Source organism: Ictidomys tridecemlineatus, unplaced genomic scaffold, assembly GCF_052094955.1.
Source record: "Ictidomys tridecemlineatus isolate mIctTri1 unplaced genomic scaffold, mIctTri1.hap1 Scaffold_88, whole genome shotgun sequence".
Lineage (NCBI taxonomy): Eukaryota > Metazoa > Chordata > Mammalia > Rodentia > Sciuridae > Ictidomys > Ictidomys tridecemlineatus.
The window spans coordinates 723,356-739,804 of NW_027526121.1; the positions used below are offsets into that span (position 1 = coordinate 723,356).

General features: G+C 45.5%; 1 protein-coding gene across 1 annotated transcript in view; it reads left to right on the top strand.

The window, feature by feature from the left end:
• Positions 1-16,449, top strand: part of LOC144374789 (echinoderm microtubule-associated protein-like 1) — a 99,749-nt gene that overhangs the window by 31,678 nt on the left and 51,622 nt on the right. The window contains exon 2 of the mRNA XM_078037536.1: positions 15,255-15,437. Coding sequence (XP_077893662.1) covers positions 15,255-15,437 — 183 coding nt within the window. The remainder of the gene's footprint in view (positions 1-15,254; positions 15,438-16,449) is intronic.

A 16,449-nucleotide genomic window follows, 5' to 3' on the forward strand; every position in this document is an offset into this window, starting at 1 on the left:
CAAACTCAAACTCCTTCCTAATTTCCCTCTCTTTCTACTTTCTTTGTGGTGCTGGTGGTGAACACTGGCTGCACTGTGCTGTGCCACCGAGCCACACCCAGCCTGAGTCGGGGCTGGTGACATCGGGTCTGGCTTGTTTCCTTTTTGCACGTGGGCATCCAGTACCATCTGCTGAAGGGTTGGCTTCGCCTCTACCCACTAGACGGCCTTCGCTCCTTGCGGAAGGCTGGCGGGCACACTGGTGGGGTCTGTCCTGGACCCTTCCATCCCATACATCTCTGTGTCTGTTCTCTCTCTAGCGTCATGGGGTCTTGAAGCCACATGGTTCTGTTCTCTGTGCTCTTTCTCAGTATTGCATCGCTGCTCCATAAACTTTAGAATTATCTTGTCAATATTCACAAAATGGCTTTTTTAGCATTTTGATTGGGGTTTTGTTATATGCCGATCAAATTGGGAAAATTTAGCATCCTAACAGACTTGGGTCTCTAATCCATGAACATGGAACATCTCTCCATTTCTTTGGAATTTCTGTCATCATAATTCTGTGGTTTCCTGCACATCTGTCCTTTATGTACATTTTTGTTAGATTTCCATGTAGTCATTTCAACTTGGTGCTGTTGTAAGTGCGATTACATTTTTTTTGCGATTACATTTTAAATTTCAGGCTCCAGTCGCTCAGTGTTGGCCTCCAGGAGAGTGGTTGACTTTGATATCTTAGACTCATATCAGGACTGTGTTATTAGTTCCAGGGGGCTTTTCCTTGGTTCATTGGGAGCATGGACGTGGACACGCAGGACATCTGCAAGGAAGACAGCTGTATGTCTTTTCTCCTAACCGCTTTTGCTTTCTTTTCTTGTCCTGCCACACCAAGGGGGACTTGTGCCAAGTCAACTAGGTGTGGCGGAGGGGACCCCCTGCTTTGCTCCTGATCCTAGGGGAGAGGGTTCAGCATCTCACTGTGAAACACGGGGTTACCTGCAGATTTTCTGTGCATGTTCTTTTCCCATCGAAGCTCCCCTCTGTCCCTCATTTACCCAATTTCTCTTGACCAGTTGTCTTAAGCAGTCTGGTTTTGGTTTGTCTTGGTGTCATTTTCTTCATGTGTCTCGTTCTTGGGATTCACAGAGCCTCTTGATCTGTAGGTTTATTATGTTCATCAAACTGGGAATTTCCTGCCATTATTTCTTCTTTTTTTTTAAGAATTTCAATATTTATTTTTCAGTTTTTGGCGTACACAACATCTTTGTTGGTATGTGGTGCTGAGGATCGAACCCGGGCCGCACGCATGCCAGGCAAGCGCGCTACCGCTTGAGCCACATACCCAGTCCCCGCCATTATTTCTTGATAGCTTTTTGTTGTTGATGACACAGCCTTGCAACCCCACCTGCTTGCCTGCTCTACGTCCCTCCGCCTGCCTCCCAGCTGTCCCTGTTTTGTTCGGGTCATTTCTGTTGCTGTTTCTTCGCCTTACTGCGTCCTGGAGGCTCACAATTAGAGGGCTGAGTTATTCTTTGATGTGTATCCCCCACGTCTCTACTCCACATCTCTCCTTCCTCCAGCATCGTGAACACATGCGTGTCCTCCTGGTTGCTGTTTAATTCTCCTCTCAATTCCCCCACCTATTTCTTCTGGGTGGGTTTGTAGGTCCATCTGTGCCTTACTGGGTCATGTTTCCAAGCCTCTTTGCCTGCCTGGTAGTTTCTGCGGGAAGCCAGGACCGTGCATTCTGCCTGCCTGGCTGGGCGGGTGTTTTCATGTTCCTGTAAATATTTTCCACCTTTGTTCTGGGAAGTGGTTAAGTTACTTGGAAGCATTTGGTCACATTGGGTCTTGTGCTTCAGCCCGTGGGGACCACAGTAGCATTTAGTGTAGTGCAGTGCATGTGAGTCCTCTGCCCATTGCCCTTGGGTGACGGGGTTCACAGTCCGCCTGGTGGTGACACGCACTGTTCCTGGCCCTGAGTCCTGGTGGTTGTTCTCTGTAGCTCTTGTGGGTGGCAGACTCTGTGTCTGCCCATCTCTGGAGCTCTCCCTCTCCAGCATCCGGCCCTGTGGACTCCAGTCACCCTAGCTGACCTGGCCTTTTAGCTCTGTCACCTCAACTTAGGGATACCACCAGCCTCCCCTCCCCCGCAACTAGCAGCACCTCCAGCTCCAGCTGCATGCTGAGGTCATCACAGGCTACTCCTTCTGTCCATCTCTCAGCCATCACCGTCCCTCACAGTCTAAAGCCCAGTGTCTTGAACACCATTGCTGGATATAGTTTTTCTTGATTTTTTTTCTTTTAACTGCTCAAGGTAAGGATGGTAAATGCAGTCCATGTTTTTCCATCTTGGCTGAAAGCAGAAGTTATGGCACTTTTAAAAATTAGCTCCACAATATTACTAAAAAAAGGGCAAAAACATTTACAACACCAGTCACAAAAAAGGAGCGTGGGCAGAAGGCTCCATCTCAACTTCCTCTAGATTCTGGGATTCCTAGATTCTCTAGATTCCTCTAGGTGTCCGGTTGTTTTGGCTCCACTTTCTGGTAGTGAGCGAGAGCAACGTTCTACGAGAACCTACATACGTGTTTTCATTCTTAAGTGTTTTTGGCCAGCTGAACTAACCCACGGTGACCTCCTGATGAGGGACCACTAGCTGCCTATTTTCCAGAAAGTTCTCATCTCCGGCAGACAGTTTGTGGCTTCGGCCCCTTGGTGCATTCTGACTATTTAAACTGTGCATTTCTGATTTCCTTCTCAGCTCTTCAGGACATGTCCTCAAGGGCAAGGGAACATTATCTGAATCTCAGCAAAACCTCTAAGTTCAGAAGTCAGTGAGTAACAGGTAATACTTTAAATAGGAAATAAATAATATGCAAGTTAATGGAAAAAATAAGCTTGTTTTTGAGACAGCATCTTGCAGTGTTGCCTAGTTGACCTTGAACTTGGCACAAGTGGTCCTCCTGCCCTAACTTCCTGAGTAGCTGGGACCAGGTGTACACCACTGTGCCCAGCTTAAAAAGAGCTTTTCTTTTATTCTATTTACTGAAAGGTTTGAAACCTTGTTATCATTTTTAAAAAATTAAAGCTACCTTTTAGATGCTTTTTGTTAAATCAGCTTATGACCCAACATCTTTCAGGGTACAGCCGGTTCTCAGGGAAGGCTGGCAGTAGTCTCCATGTGAAATGATCATTGAGGCTGCACAGCTGGCCTCTCCCAGGTCCTGTCCTCAGGCTCATTGTCTGGTCGCTCACCTCTGAAGCTTTAATCTTTCCTTGTATGGTTGGGATTTGGTGATCTTGTGTGACTTGCTAGGACCATTATTAAAAGACCTGGGTCCCCCACCCCCATCCCAGCTGTCCCAGAGACAGGATGTGCCTCTGCTGCCATCACCGTGTCTGGCACTGGACCCTGCTGGCACAAGCCAGGTTCTAAAGCACGCTGCTCCTCCGTCCCCAGGAGTACGGTTCTGCCCAGTGGTACGATCCCTCGTTTGCCTCAAGGCTGGAAAGTGTGCGTGTGGGAAGGTATTGTGAAGCTCAAGGTGCAGGGCCCGTCGCTCCTGATGGAAACAACTGCTTCTGCCAAGGCGGAGGACAGTGTGTGTGTGCACACGCCTGCTTGCGCCTGCGAGTGCGTGCGTGTGTGTGTGTGTGTGTGTGTGTGTGTGTGTGTGTGTAGCATTGTCAACATTCCAGAGATGGCAAGGAATCAAGGCCTTCCTGGGAAGTCTTTGTTGACTGAGGACTGTGGTCAGGCAAGGTGAAAGGAGAGCTGGAAAAAGTAGTTAGTGAATTTCCTCAACACTCAGCTTATCACCCACAGATGATGGTTCTTCCTCCTCTGATTGTCAATGATTGTTCACCAATGAAATGGAAGCAGCTGGTCAGAGGCCTGCTCATCCCTCCCCGGTGTTGGAGCTTGTGTGCCCAGTCCTTGGGTCACTTTGTGGCCTGGTGATTGGCCTGGGAGCATTGGGGCAGGGCTGGGTGGGGCTCATGCAGAGAGCTCACCCAGCTGTGCAAGGCCCTGGGTTCATGCCCAGAACTGGAAGGAGAGTCGGGGGAGCAGGGCCTGCTCTGCTCTCTCCTCTCTTCTGTGTCTCCACGGTGGTTGCTTGTTGGCCAGTCTCTCTTGCAACACCGAGCACCAAAGACTGGGGAACTGGCAGGGTTAGCTGTGTTGCCCAGGGTAGCACTGGTCCAGAGGGATCCCAACAGTGTTCTCCTTATTGAGCTGAAATTTTGTTGGCTTTAAACTCCATGTCGCCTAAATGGTCATATGGGGCTTCTTAGGGTAATGTCATGGTTTTTGTTTGTTTGTTTGTTTGTTTGTTTTTTGGTCTCTCCACTACCATTATATAGTCTAAAATTTAAAAAAAAAATCTGTTAGTTAACTTTTTCATCATTGGGATGAAATACCTAGGAAAATCAACTTAAGGAAAGAGTTTTTGGCTCATAGTTTCAGAGGTTAAGCCCAAGGTTGGCCAGGTCCGTTGCTCTGGCAGAATACATTGGTGGAAGGCATGGTAGCCAGGAAGCTGGGGAGGGGACTGCTGGGGACAAGCTGCTCCTTTCCAGAGCATGCCCCCACTGATCCACTACTTCTTCCAGTTGGGCCCCACCTCCCACAGTTCCACCAGCTGCCAATGAAGCCATCAGCTTGTGAGTCCCTCCATGGACCAAGCCTTCAGCACACGAGCCTTGGGGGACACTCCAAATCTACTGAGTTCTTTACACCACCCCTCCCCAGATTCAAGGGTTCTGCTGCAGTTCTCTTAATCGGTAGGCAATGGCAACCTTGCTGTATCCATCCAGGGCTATTGCTGAGCCTTTCACGGTCAGTAGTGCCAACACTAGTTCATGAGCTTCAAGGAGACGAGTTTATTTTAAGATATGGCAGAGTCCTGTAATTTTCTATGAAGTGATGGGTTTGGAGCCAGAGCTCTGGTGGAGGTCCAGCCCAGGGAGGAGCAGGACTCAGGCTTCTGACTGTCCAGATGATCCAAGGAAAACCAGCAGTCTTAGTTTAGAAATAAAGCTGGAGTCCTTCAGCCAAGGTGGCACCCAGGGCTGCGAATCTGACGGGAGGCCTGAAAAATGACACTGATTGTTTTCATGCTCCCTTTGCTATTGGATGCACATAGGGTGGCGCAGACGATGACAATATAATTTTTCTGCATATGATGCATAACATGGAAAGCCAACTTTTATATTAGATTTTTTTTTGCAAATAATTGGAAAAAGTTATCATTCCTTATTGACTCTAAAATACTAAAACCCAGTGAGATTTTTTTTAATCCAACAGCATTTATCTGCTATTTTGCAAAAGCTAAGAGGATGCAGAAACTCTGTGTGTGTTCTGTTAGCAGTATGGAGTCCCACAGGGGCGGTGCTTTCATCTGAGTGGGCAGCGCTTACTTCTGCTGAGAAGAGCCTGGGCCTCACAGCTGGCCTCAGCCTGCCGCCCTGCAGCTGTGTGACCTCAGATGAGGCAGAGTGGCACGGAGCTTCTCCGTCCTCATCTGTGAAGTGGTATAGCAGCTAAGCCAAAGGATGTCGCATGGATAGAGATTAGGCATGGGGCACAGGCTCTGACACCCCCCATGTGGAGAGGAGGGTGGCTGTGGCTTTGGCATCATCTAATTTTAAATAATTAAGGAAAAGGTAGTAAGGACATCTCAACATAGAAGAGGCAGATTCTAGGTTGATCTTTTTTTTTTTAAGATTTTGTTTAGTTGTCAATTGACCTTTATTTATATGCCATGCTGAGAATTTAACCCAGTGCCTCACACATGCTAGGCACAGTGCTCTACCACGAAGCACAATCAGAGCTCTAGGTTGACCTTTTAAAATTAATAGCCCCTCTGACCTCCAGGAAGGGCCCTAACAACAGCAAGGTCTTAGTATCACCAGAACATCGGTGGAGCAGGGAGGCTGCGCTTACCTCTAGACGGTGACACAACGGTAGGAATGGGGAAAACCTCCTCCTCCCACATTCTAAGTGGAATGGAGCAGACATGCTTCCTGAAGATCCTTTTGCGTTGTCACCTTTTACAGCTACAAAAGTAGTCAAAGGTTGACGCCATGAGTTTCCCATGAGCCCAGGGTAGGGCTAAGCTGCAAGCCCACCAAGGCTGGGCTGGGTCCCCTGAGAGGCAAGGGGAGATGAGGCTGGGGGCTCTGCCTGCTGCCCCGGGAGAGGGCTCTGTCCACCCATCTGTGCTGTATCCCCACCTGGCTAGAGGTGCAAGAGGCAGCAGTGACAGTTTTACTTTCGTCTGGGCCTCACTCCTGGACTGAGCATGGCACAGTGGTATTTGCAGACTTTCCAGTAACCATTTTAATCATGATCTCACTGAAGGTCAGTATTTCCTTTACCAACAGTTAACTACAGGTTAAGCATGTCTAATCTGAAAATCCCAAATCCAAAATGCTCTGAAATCCAAAACTTTCTGAATGTCAACATGATGCTCAAAAAGTTTTGGATTTCAGAGCTAAAATGCTTGGCTTTTCAGACTTGGAAAAGTCACTTGCCGGGTGTCTATACTAGTGTTCTGAAATTGGAAGCATTTCTGGTCCCACGTCTCAGATGAAGGACACCAGACCTGTGCAGTCCCACACTGTCATTTGGGCTGGGCATCTGTGTGTCCTCCTCGTGCTGTATGCTTCAGGGGGATAGTGCCTGAGTGGTCAAGTCCCTTGCTAGGGACCCACGGCCAGCAAGTAGCACATCCAGGAGTCAGCCCTGCCCCATTTGAATCCCTCTCAGTGCTCAGGTCGGCACATGTGACCCTCGTAGGCTTTGTGAAGACTAGTTTTCTCACCTGTGCTTGGCCCTTGACAAAATATTAGTGGATTGGATTCGTAGCCCCAAGAAGGTCTGCTGTTGGCCAAAGAGGCTGAGTAGCCTATGAAGAAGTGGCCAGCAGAGACCTCTGCACCTCACACCACGTACCACTCACTGTGAGCTGAGCCTGGCTAGGAGTAAATCATGTCCACTCTGTGCCCTTGGAGTTGTTGCCGCCATTGTTGCCACTATCTGGGAGATGGCCATCTGCTGCCCAGTGAAGAGACCCCCACACATTGTGCTGGATGAACAGTTCCCTAGCTTCCCCAAAGAGTGAGCAGGTGCCCCAGGCCTTCCAGTTCAGAGAGTAGTCCTTAAAACCTCTTTAAAATACCCAAGGAAGACAGCAAATGCCTATAATGCCTATAATCCCAGCTACTCCAGAGGCTGAGGCAGGGGGGGTCTCAAGTTCAAGGCCAGCCTCAGCAACTCAGTGAGACCCTCTTTTTTATACTTCCCTCTAATGCTATAAAGCAAAGTGATTATTGACAAGAACATGAAAATTTTGGAAGCATTAAGATAAAAGGCTCTAACACCAACACTATTTTAATGACTTCCTTAGGTAAATTGTAGGAGCACAGGAACTCACCTTACTTCAGAATGATAACTTAAGATTTTATTTGTGCTATAGTCCTAATCTAGTGAGGTCTTTGACAATTCAGATGTAGCCTTCCCCCTGGAGCTGTGAAGTCCTGTGGAATGTGGGGAGTTGGAAAGGGTCTGTGGGGCTAGCCCAGGCTCTGGGGTTCATTTTCATTATACTAATCAGGTCCCTAGCTGAGCTGAAGTGTGAGTCATTTGAGCAGCAAGGCTGACCTTTCCTGAAAGCAAGAGGGTGAGAGCCCCAGACTCACCTGCTGCCAAGTCTCCTCTGTGCTCTTAACATTAATCCTCAGAAGTAAGTAGGAGGAAGAAAATCCATTACAGCTTAGAGCAGTGATTCTGGCAGGATTTGAAAAGCACTGGGATCATATCATGGGGGAAACTTTAGCAATATCACAAATAGAGGTTCTTGTGAACAGATCAGTTTATATTTGAAGGCAAATGCTGAGATGCTTGGGAATTTTTGTTTTGTAAAATATGAAAATCAAGCTTTTTCCTGTACAAATTTGACAATGTGATTAAAAGGGTGACTTTTGCATTTTTTGTAATTTTTTAAAAATACCTTTTTTTATTTATAAATAAATGTGCTGCGGATCAAACCCAGTGCCTCCCACGTGCTAGGTGACTGCTGTTCCACTAAGCCCCAGCCCAGCACTTGACTTACGCATTTTATTACATTCTGTCCATCCACCCACCCACCCACTCATCCCTTCTATCCACCCTTCTATTAGCTGCAGTGATGTTGAGTTAAACTGGATTTTTAGGAGGTGGCAGCCAGGCTGGTCTTACTCTGTGTGGTGAAATCCCAGCTTGGACTACAGATGCTCATTTCCTTTCTAGTACTGTGTTGGCCTGGGCCCCACTGAGCATGCGTGCCCTCTCTAAAAGCTGCTGTCAGCATGAACAACCCTGGAGATGATAGAAATCCATGATTCTGTACACTGCAGCTTCTGTTAGTCATCTTTCCATCACTGTGCCAAAGTAACTGGGATAATTAACTTATTTAAAAAAAGGTTTATTTTTGGCTCATAGTTTTGAAGTTTCCAGTTCATGATCAATTGGCCCAATAGGCCAGGTGACTTTGGGCCTATGGTGAGGCTTTGTGCCTCTAGTACATGGTGAAGCAAAACTACTCACCTTGTGGCCAGGAAGCACACACACACAAAAAAAAAGAGAAGGAGACTGGGGTTCCACAGTCCCCTTCAAAGCAACTCCCACAGTGACCTAAGGGCCTCCCAGTGGGCCCTACCTCTCACAGGTGGCATTTCTTTTCTTTTTTGTTTATTTGTTTTTTTGTTTTTTTTTGGCATTTCTTAATAGTGCCACCCAGGGGATCAAGTCTTTGATACATGGACTTTTGGGCAACATTTACCATCCAAACTATAGCATTCTCATAACTTAAAAACTATTACATATATTAAAATACCAGTTTCTAATTACTTATTCAATGCCAATTTGCATATTAGCACATAGAAATTTCAAAGGAAATGTTAAATTTGAATTTACTTTGGTAATTGGTAATAATAACAAATAGATTACATTTATATATTCACCTTATATATAAAAAATGGGGGTTGGGGTTGTAGCTCAGTGGTTGAGCACTTGTCTTGCATGCATGAGGCACTGGGTTTGATTCTCAGTATCATATAAAAAATAAATACAAAAATAAATAAAACAAAGATACTGTATCCATCCATAACTTATATATATATATGTATGTATGTATGTATATATATTCCAAGTGCTCTACATTTATTAACTCACTTGACATTACCATAATCCTTCAAAGTAGATACTGCTGTTGTCCCTATTTTACTGCAGGAGAAATAGAGGTACCTAGAGATTAACCCTTATGCCCTTGGTCACTTAAAAGCAGCCATGTTGGCATTTGCATCCAGGGTGTGCCTCTTTCACCCACTTAGCCCCCGAATGGTTCCCCACCTGAGACCTCCCTGCCTCCTCCCAGGCCAGAGATCCCCAACGAAGCTGGCTTGGCCAGACTCCCCTGCCACAGTTGTGCTCAGACCTGCCCGCCCTTTCTTTTGATCACACCTGAGCAGATTACCTTAGGCTGCTCAATTGCTGCTCCTCTGAGGAAAAACAGATATAAAACACCTTTTATCTTCCCATTTCTCTCTCCCAGTTTGTTTCACATCTGAAGTGGGGCTTCCTACTCCACTCTGCAGGTCAAAGGACAGCGGAGGAATTCCACAGACCTGCTGCCCTCACAGGAGTCAGGCAACGCTGAGGGGTGTCTCTTCCCCTGGGCAGCACGCATTGTTTCAGAGAAGCATTTCTCAGCTAGGATATCAGAGTCTAATGGCAACCAGTCCCAACAAGCAGAAGTATGACCTCCCAAACTGGCAAAGCCAGTGCATGAATCTTACTGCACTTGGACTCTCACAAAGCTATTTTGTAGGTTAACATTAAGGAAAGTGGTTTCGAGATAATTCAGTCATTGGAATACCATATGGATTTGCGCAGCTGCATGTTTTGAAGATACAGAGCACTGTAATCATCCACCCCCAATTCTCCTGCCCCATGCCCCTCTCAACCCCTGGTGACCCCATCTGTTCCCCTCTATGGTTGTCTTTTGGAGAGTGTCATTGCATGAATTCCTATCCACTCACCTTTTTCTACTGGCTCCCTTCACTCAGGTAACACCTTTGAGACCCACCCATGTTGTTCTGGGTGACCTGGTTCACTTTATGTTGCTCAGCTGTGCTCGGCTGTGCAGATGCCACACTCTGTCCGTTCACCAGTGGAGCCACGGAGACAGACCTGTATCTGGATGTGTTTGTTTCTCTAGAGTAAGGACCCGGGAAGAGCTAGGTCCTGAGGAAAGTGCTTGTTGACTCTGTGAGAGTGCCAACCTGCCTTCCAAGGGGTCAGACCGCCCTGTGTGCTGGCTGCCCGGAGGAGGGTTTCCTTTGCTGGATGTTGTTGCATTTGGTGGTGTCAGCATTCTTTAACCACTGCAATGCTTGCCATATCTCCAGTCTTTCTTTTGAGACATGTCTCACCACTTTGCTGGGACTGGTCTCGAATTCATGGGCTCAAGCAATCCACCTGCCACCCCCTCTGAGTTCAGGGGTGGCAGGTGTGCACCTTCATTTACCTGCTTGCTCAGTGTGCTTTCCATGGTGACTAATGACCTTGAGCATCTTATCATGTTCAAGTCTTTTGCTTGTTTTCTCTCACGATTTTTAAAATTGGGTTGTTGGTTTTCTCACTGTTGAGTCTAAATGCACTGTGTGTGTGTGTGCCTTAATCTACAGGGAGGGACAGAGGAAAAGCAGGCCCAGAGACCCACCAGTACTCCTGACATGCAATGGGATTCTGTAGGAGCACGGAAATGACACCTAGAGTTCTAGGAGAGGAGGAGAGTGAGAGAGGATGTTTCAAGTTTTTCAGGCTTCATAGTTTGATTCTTTAAAGAGATATGGCTAGGATATACTTTTTAAAAGGCTTTGATGATACAGGGGATGTAGTTCAATGAAAAAATGCTTGCCTAGCTTGAGTGTGCTTTAGGTTTGATTCCCTGCACTGCAAAAAATAAAAAGTAATAAAATAAAGTTAGAAAAAGGACTGACACAATGTTTTTTTTTCAGAGCTTAGCAGTTTTATGATAATTATTATTATTATTTTGTAGTACTGTGGATTGAACCCAGGGGTTCTACCACTGAACTACACCCTGCAGCCCTCCCCTTTGTCACTGGGGATTGGGCCCAAGGGTCTCTCTACCACTGAACTACATCTCTAGCCATTTTTATTTTTTTATCTTGAGATAGGGTCTCACCAAGTTACTGAGGCTGGCCTTGAATTTGTAATCCTCCTGCCTCAGGTATGCACCACCATGTCCAGGTGAGTTTAGAAGTTTTAAATGTACTTAGATAGTTAATAAGTTCTGTTAATTTACAGATATTTAATGTGTTATTCTTTCTTAGAGGTATCACAGACACACTTAAAAATATTTCTGTGTATGAAACAATTATCTATTATTTATAGAGTTGACAGAGCTTGCATATAGGAACCAATCCCTACATGATCCTATTTTTCCAGATATAGTTAATGTTTCCATCTGTGTATTTGCCTATCACTTTGTGTATTTCTGAATTATACAATTTATCAATTGTATAATTTTATCAATTGTATTATCAATGTATCAATTAAAACTTGTGGGCATGTCTCTTCTCCATTAGACAGGGAACTTCTTAAGATATGGGTCAGTGAATCAGTCGTCTATATATCCTGTTATCTAATTTAATGCATGCTTTAAAAATGATTGTTTACCCATTTATCAATTATTTACCAAATATTTATTGAGTTCCTATTTTGTGTTATGGACCAAGTCATAGAGAAGTGAAGCAGCAAAAAAGACCCCTGTTTGTGATACTTACATTTAATCAATCTTTCCTAATACAGGGATTTGAAGCTATTGATTTCCCTCAAAGCCTGATTTAGCTGCCTCTCATACATTTTGATACATTGTATTTTCATTACCTTTCAATGAGACAATTTTCTAATTTTTTCTGTAATTTCTTCTTTGACTTAAGAAGTATTTAACTTACAAATATTTGTTGTCTTATTGTTTAAAATTTCTATTTTAATACCATTGTAGTCAGAGAATGTACTTTTTTAATCTGTAAGCTTGTTCGAATCTGTTTTGTGGCTCAGAATTGATGTATCCTGGCAAATGTACCATATGTACTGTCATATAGGTGTGGTTTTCTGTCTGTAGCAAGTAAGTGTTGTTTATACTATTAGATTATTTGTGACTTCACTGATTTTTTTTTATTAGTTGTTCATCAGTCACTAAAAGATGGGGTGTAAAATTTCAGGAAAAATTGTAGAATCATCTATTTTACATTTCAACTCAGTCAAATTTTGCTTCCTGTATTTTGAAGCTCTATATTGGGCACACACATGTTTAGGTTGTTGAATCTTCCTGGTTTTTATCCCTTTTTTCATTGTGGAATGAGTGTCTAATATACACTTTATTAGACACCTAGTTTATTTGACATTAACAGTAGTCCAGCCTTCTTTGCTTACTGTTTGCACGGTGTATTTTTTCTATTCATTTACTTCCATTCTATCTGTATGTATCTTCATATTGAAGTGCATTTCTTGTTAACAGCCTATAGTTGGGTCTAGCTTTTTAAAAATATCATAAACAGTACCCATATATTTTTTTTTCAGAGAAATTAATCATGGCCGTCTATTTCTTTGCATTTGATTAGCATTTTGCAATTGTATATTCCTGCACATCAGATTTGGCATATTTGGACCATTGTTTTTTAGATTTTGTTTTTTTCCCTATTCTCTTGCTTTTCCTTGTGTGCCAATTAAGTGTGTGTTGGACTGCTAAGAGTGCCTAGTAGATTCCCACAGCTCTCTTAATTTTTGGTCAGGCTTTTTTCTGTGTCCTTCATCTTCATTGCTTCCGATAAGCCTTCCTTCAGGTTTTCTTGATCTTTCCTCTGTGTGTCCTTTCAGTTGTTGTCCATGCAGTGAACTTTTATTTCAGAAAATGTGTGTATGTATATATATGTGTAAGTTCTGGAATGTGTATTTAGTTCTCTTTTTGATTGTTTCTATTCTGCTGGGATTTCCCATTTATCTACTGAATTTTTATTCACTGAAAGAATGTTAATTTTTCTTTTTAGAATAGTTATAATATCTATTTAAAATTCCTCATCTGGTAGTTTCAATATTTTGTTCCTCTTGAGATTGGACTCAATTCTATTTTCTCTTCTCCTGAGAATGTGCTCCATTTCTTTATTCTTGGTGTGTTTGGTTATTTTGAATTATGTGCTGGGCATTGTGAATGTTAAGCCACATGATATCTTTTTTCTTTGGTGGTGTTTCCTTTGTGTTAATAGGTGCTGTTCTTCTCTGGACTTCAGCTGCAGACCCTATCTCTGGGCCAACAGCTCCACTCTCAGTTCTGATGTTTTGCAGTTCACTGGAGTATTTCTCTGTTCTGTGTATGCAGTTCACAGATCAGTCAGAGATTTGAGCATATGGGATTTGGGGACCCTTCTCTTGCTTTTTTCCTTGTAGGATTTCCCCACCTTTTTCAGTAGTGTTTCCTAACTTGATTTTTTTAAATTTCTTAGGGCAAAAATATTTCAAAGTTTACCACTTGGGCCCTTACCACTGAGTGTACTGCTTATCCCCAGGGTAAAAGCAATGAGACAGGCTTCTTGTATAGTTTTCTACATTACTTCTTCTAAGTGAATGTGAAGTCTTCAGTGTTGAGTGTGAGCATCCCTCTGGAGATGAAATGTGAGTGCCCACCAGAGTCCAAGTGTGAGCTCCCCACCATAGTCTTAAGTTTGAGCTTCCCACCATAGTCTAAGTGTGAGCACAAGGGCCCACAGTGCCCGCCAGAGTCTCAGTGTGTGCTCTCCACTATAGTCTTAAGTGTGCTGTCCACTAGAGTCTCAGTGTGAGCTCCCCATCAGAATCTATGAGCTCTCATTAGGGTGAGTGAGCTTCCCACTAGGGCAAGTGTGAGTGCCCACCAGAGTGCATGTTTCTGTTCTCTTCCCTGTACCTTCACGTAGTTGTTTTTTTTTTTTTTTAATGCTACTTCAGGTTTTTGGTTTCTGCATGGGGTGGAGGGTGCTTCCAGAAGGGTCTTTTAGTCTGACATACCCCAAAGCAGAAATCCCTCCACAATGCTCACATTCCAGGTGGAAGGGTAGCAGTGAACATGCCAGTAAGACCATTTTATAGTTTTTAGAACATGCTGTGCAACAAATAAGGTCAATGAAATAGAAAGTAACAGCTTTAGATAAAGTTCTTGGGAAGGTTCTCCCAAAAGCTCCTATTTGAGTTGAGTCTCAAGCATAAGAATTTGGTCATGCAAAAAGTTGGCTGAGAAACGGCCCAAGCAAAGGCAATGCAGAAACAAAAATCCCGAGGAGAGGAGAGGCCAGCCCCTTGGAGCAGGGTAGGCGAAGGGGAGGACAGGAAAGGCAGGAGGATGCTGGAGCGCCTGCCTGGGGGGCATGGGGGGTGCGCTGCTGTGTACTGAGCACACTGGGCCACTCGGCGCTTTGTTCTTCAAACTCAACTGACATAGCCCTGTGTGGCCTACCGTCAGCATGGCTGAACACAAGCCAGCAGACCAGGCAAAACAGACTTCTATGCAGGTGAAGTGGACAGATGCCTGCATCCCTTCTACTTCCGAATTCTTAATGTCATAGAAAAGACAGTAAGTTGGCCAACCTGCAGAAAAGGACAACAGCAGTTAAAACTACAGTTGAAACTTGAGAGGCACAGACAGAATGAAAGGAGCACAAGAGGAGGGAGAGCTGGAGGACGGGAGGAGGGAGGGCTGGAGCACAGGAAGGAGGGCTGGAGGACAGGAGGAGGGAGAGCTGGAGCACGGGAGGAGGGAGGGCTGGAGCATGGGAGGAGGGAGAGCTGGAGTAAGGGAGGAGGGAAGGCTGGAGCACAGTAGGGAGAGCTGGAGCACAGGAAGGAGGGCTGGAGCATGGGAGGAGGGAGGGCTGGAGCATAGGAGGACGGAGAGCTAGAGCACTGGAGAAGAGAGAGCTGGAGCACAGGAAGAGGGAGGGCTGGAGCACGTGGCAATGCTGGGACAGATATGCCTTCTCTTGCGCTCTTTTCATTCTGTCTGTGTCTCTCAAGTTTTGAGTTTATAAATTACAATTTTCATTTTCAGTTTATAAATTACAATTAACAATGTACAATTTACAGTCTAGTTGGAGCCTTGTGCCAGCCTGTGGTTGGAGATGTGATTGCTCTGGGAGTGTCTAAAACTCTCCCCATCTTCCCTTTGGCTTAGATGACAGCGCGTCTGCCGCGAGTAGCATGGAGGTGTCAGACCGCATCGCCTCCTTGGAGCAGCAGGTCCAGACGCAGGAAGACGACATCCAGCTGCTCAAGTCAGCACTGGCCAACGTGGTTTGGCGGCTGAACATCACTCAGGAACAGCAGGGTGTGCTCAACAGGAAAGGAACTACCAAAGGTGGGCATTATTCAGGAACGAGGGAGGCACGGGTCTCATTGAGATTGCTGACAGCAGCAAAACTCAGAATCACAGTACAACAATTCGCTCTGTCAAAACAACCACGCTAAGTGTGGAAGTATTTTGGGCACAATGTTGGTGAATCACACTGCCTAGGGGGTGTGCATTTGTGTGGTGATTCAGTGCTTTTTGGTTCGGAAAAGGGACTGTCCACATGCCCTGCTGAGAGCCGTGTTCATCAGGGCTGTGGGGCTAGAGCCTGCAGAGTAACCGCTCCTTCCAGCCCCTCGGAGGGCCCCGCAGGGATTGGTTGCTGCCAGCTCCCATCTCTATCTGTGCCCTCAGCTCACACAGCACACACTTCACTGATGTACACCACCAGGGAGGCCCCCAGCCAGGGCACAGAGGTGGGGTCCCTCCTTGAGGAGTTCTGAGTCCTGATGGTGTCCCTGACTTCCCTGCCTGGCTGGGGCACTCCTTCTGGCCTCCCCTTCTGTCTCGAGTCTTCTCTGCCATGGGGTGGGGCGGGGGCACCTGTGCAGAGGTGTGAGCCAGTGGATTTCTGGCAAATTTAAGTCACTGTTTCATGTCCTGTGGCTCCTGGGAATGAGGCATTAAAAAGTATTTGTGGTAAGTACTGCTTAAAAATTGGGGAATAAATACCTCGGAAACATCTCCCTGACTGGGTGGGCCCCAAGGCCTGCACTGGATGGGTGCCATTGCTCTTCTGCCACAACATGTTCACAGTGGCTGCCGTCATGGCTGAAAGGTTTCTTTGGTAAGAACATGTTGAGATCTCTTGAAAAATGCCTTTTTTTTTTGTTTGGATTCAGCAGATCACTTCACAGTTAATGTGTTTTTCTTGGCGTGGAGATGACTGTCCAGCGTATCTCTTAATTTTTTTCTCAAGTACTTGGCTGCATTTTCACACATCTGGGAAAGGAAATCTCTCTCTTTGTCCTTCAGAGGAGTCCTGCCCCACTGTGTGTCAGATATGCATGCTTAGCGGATG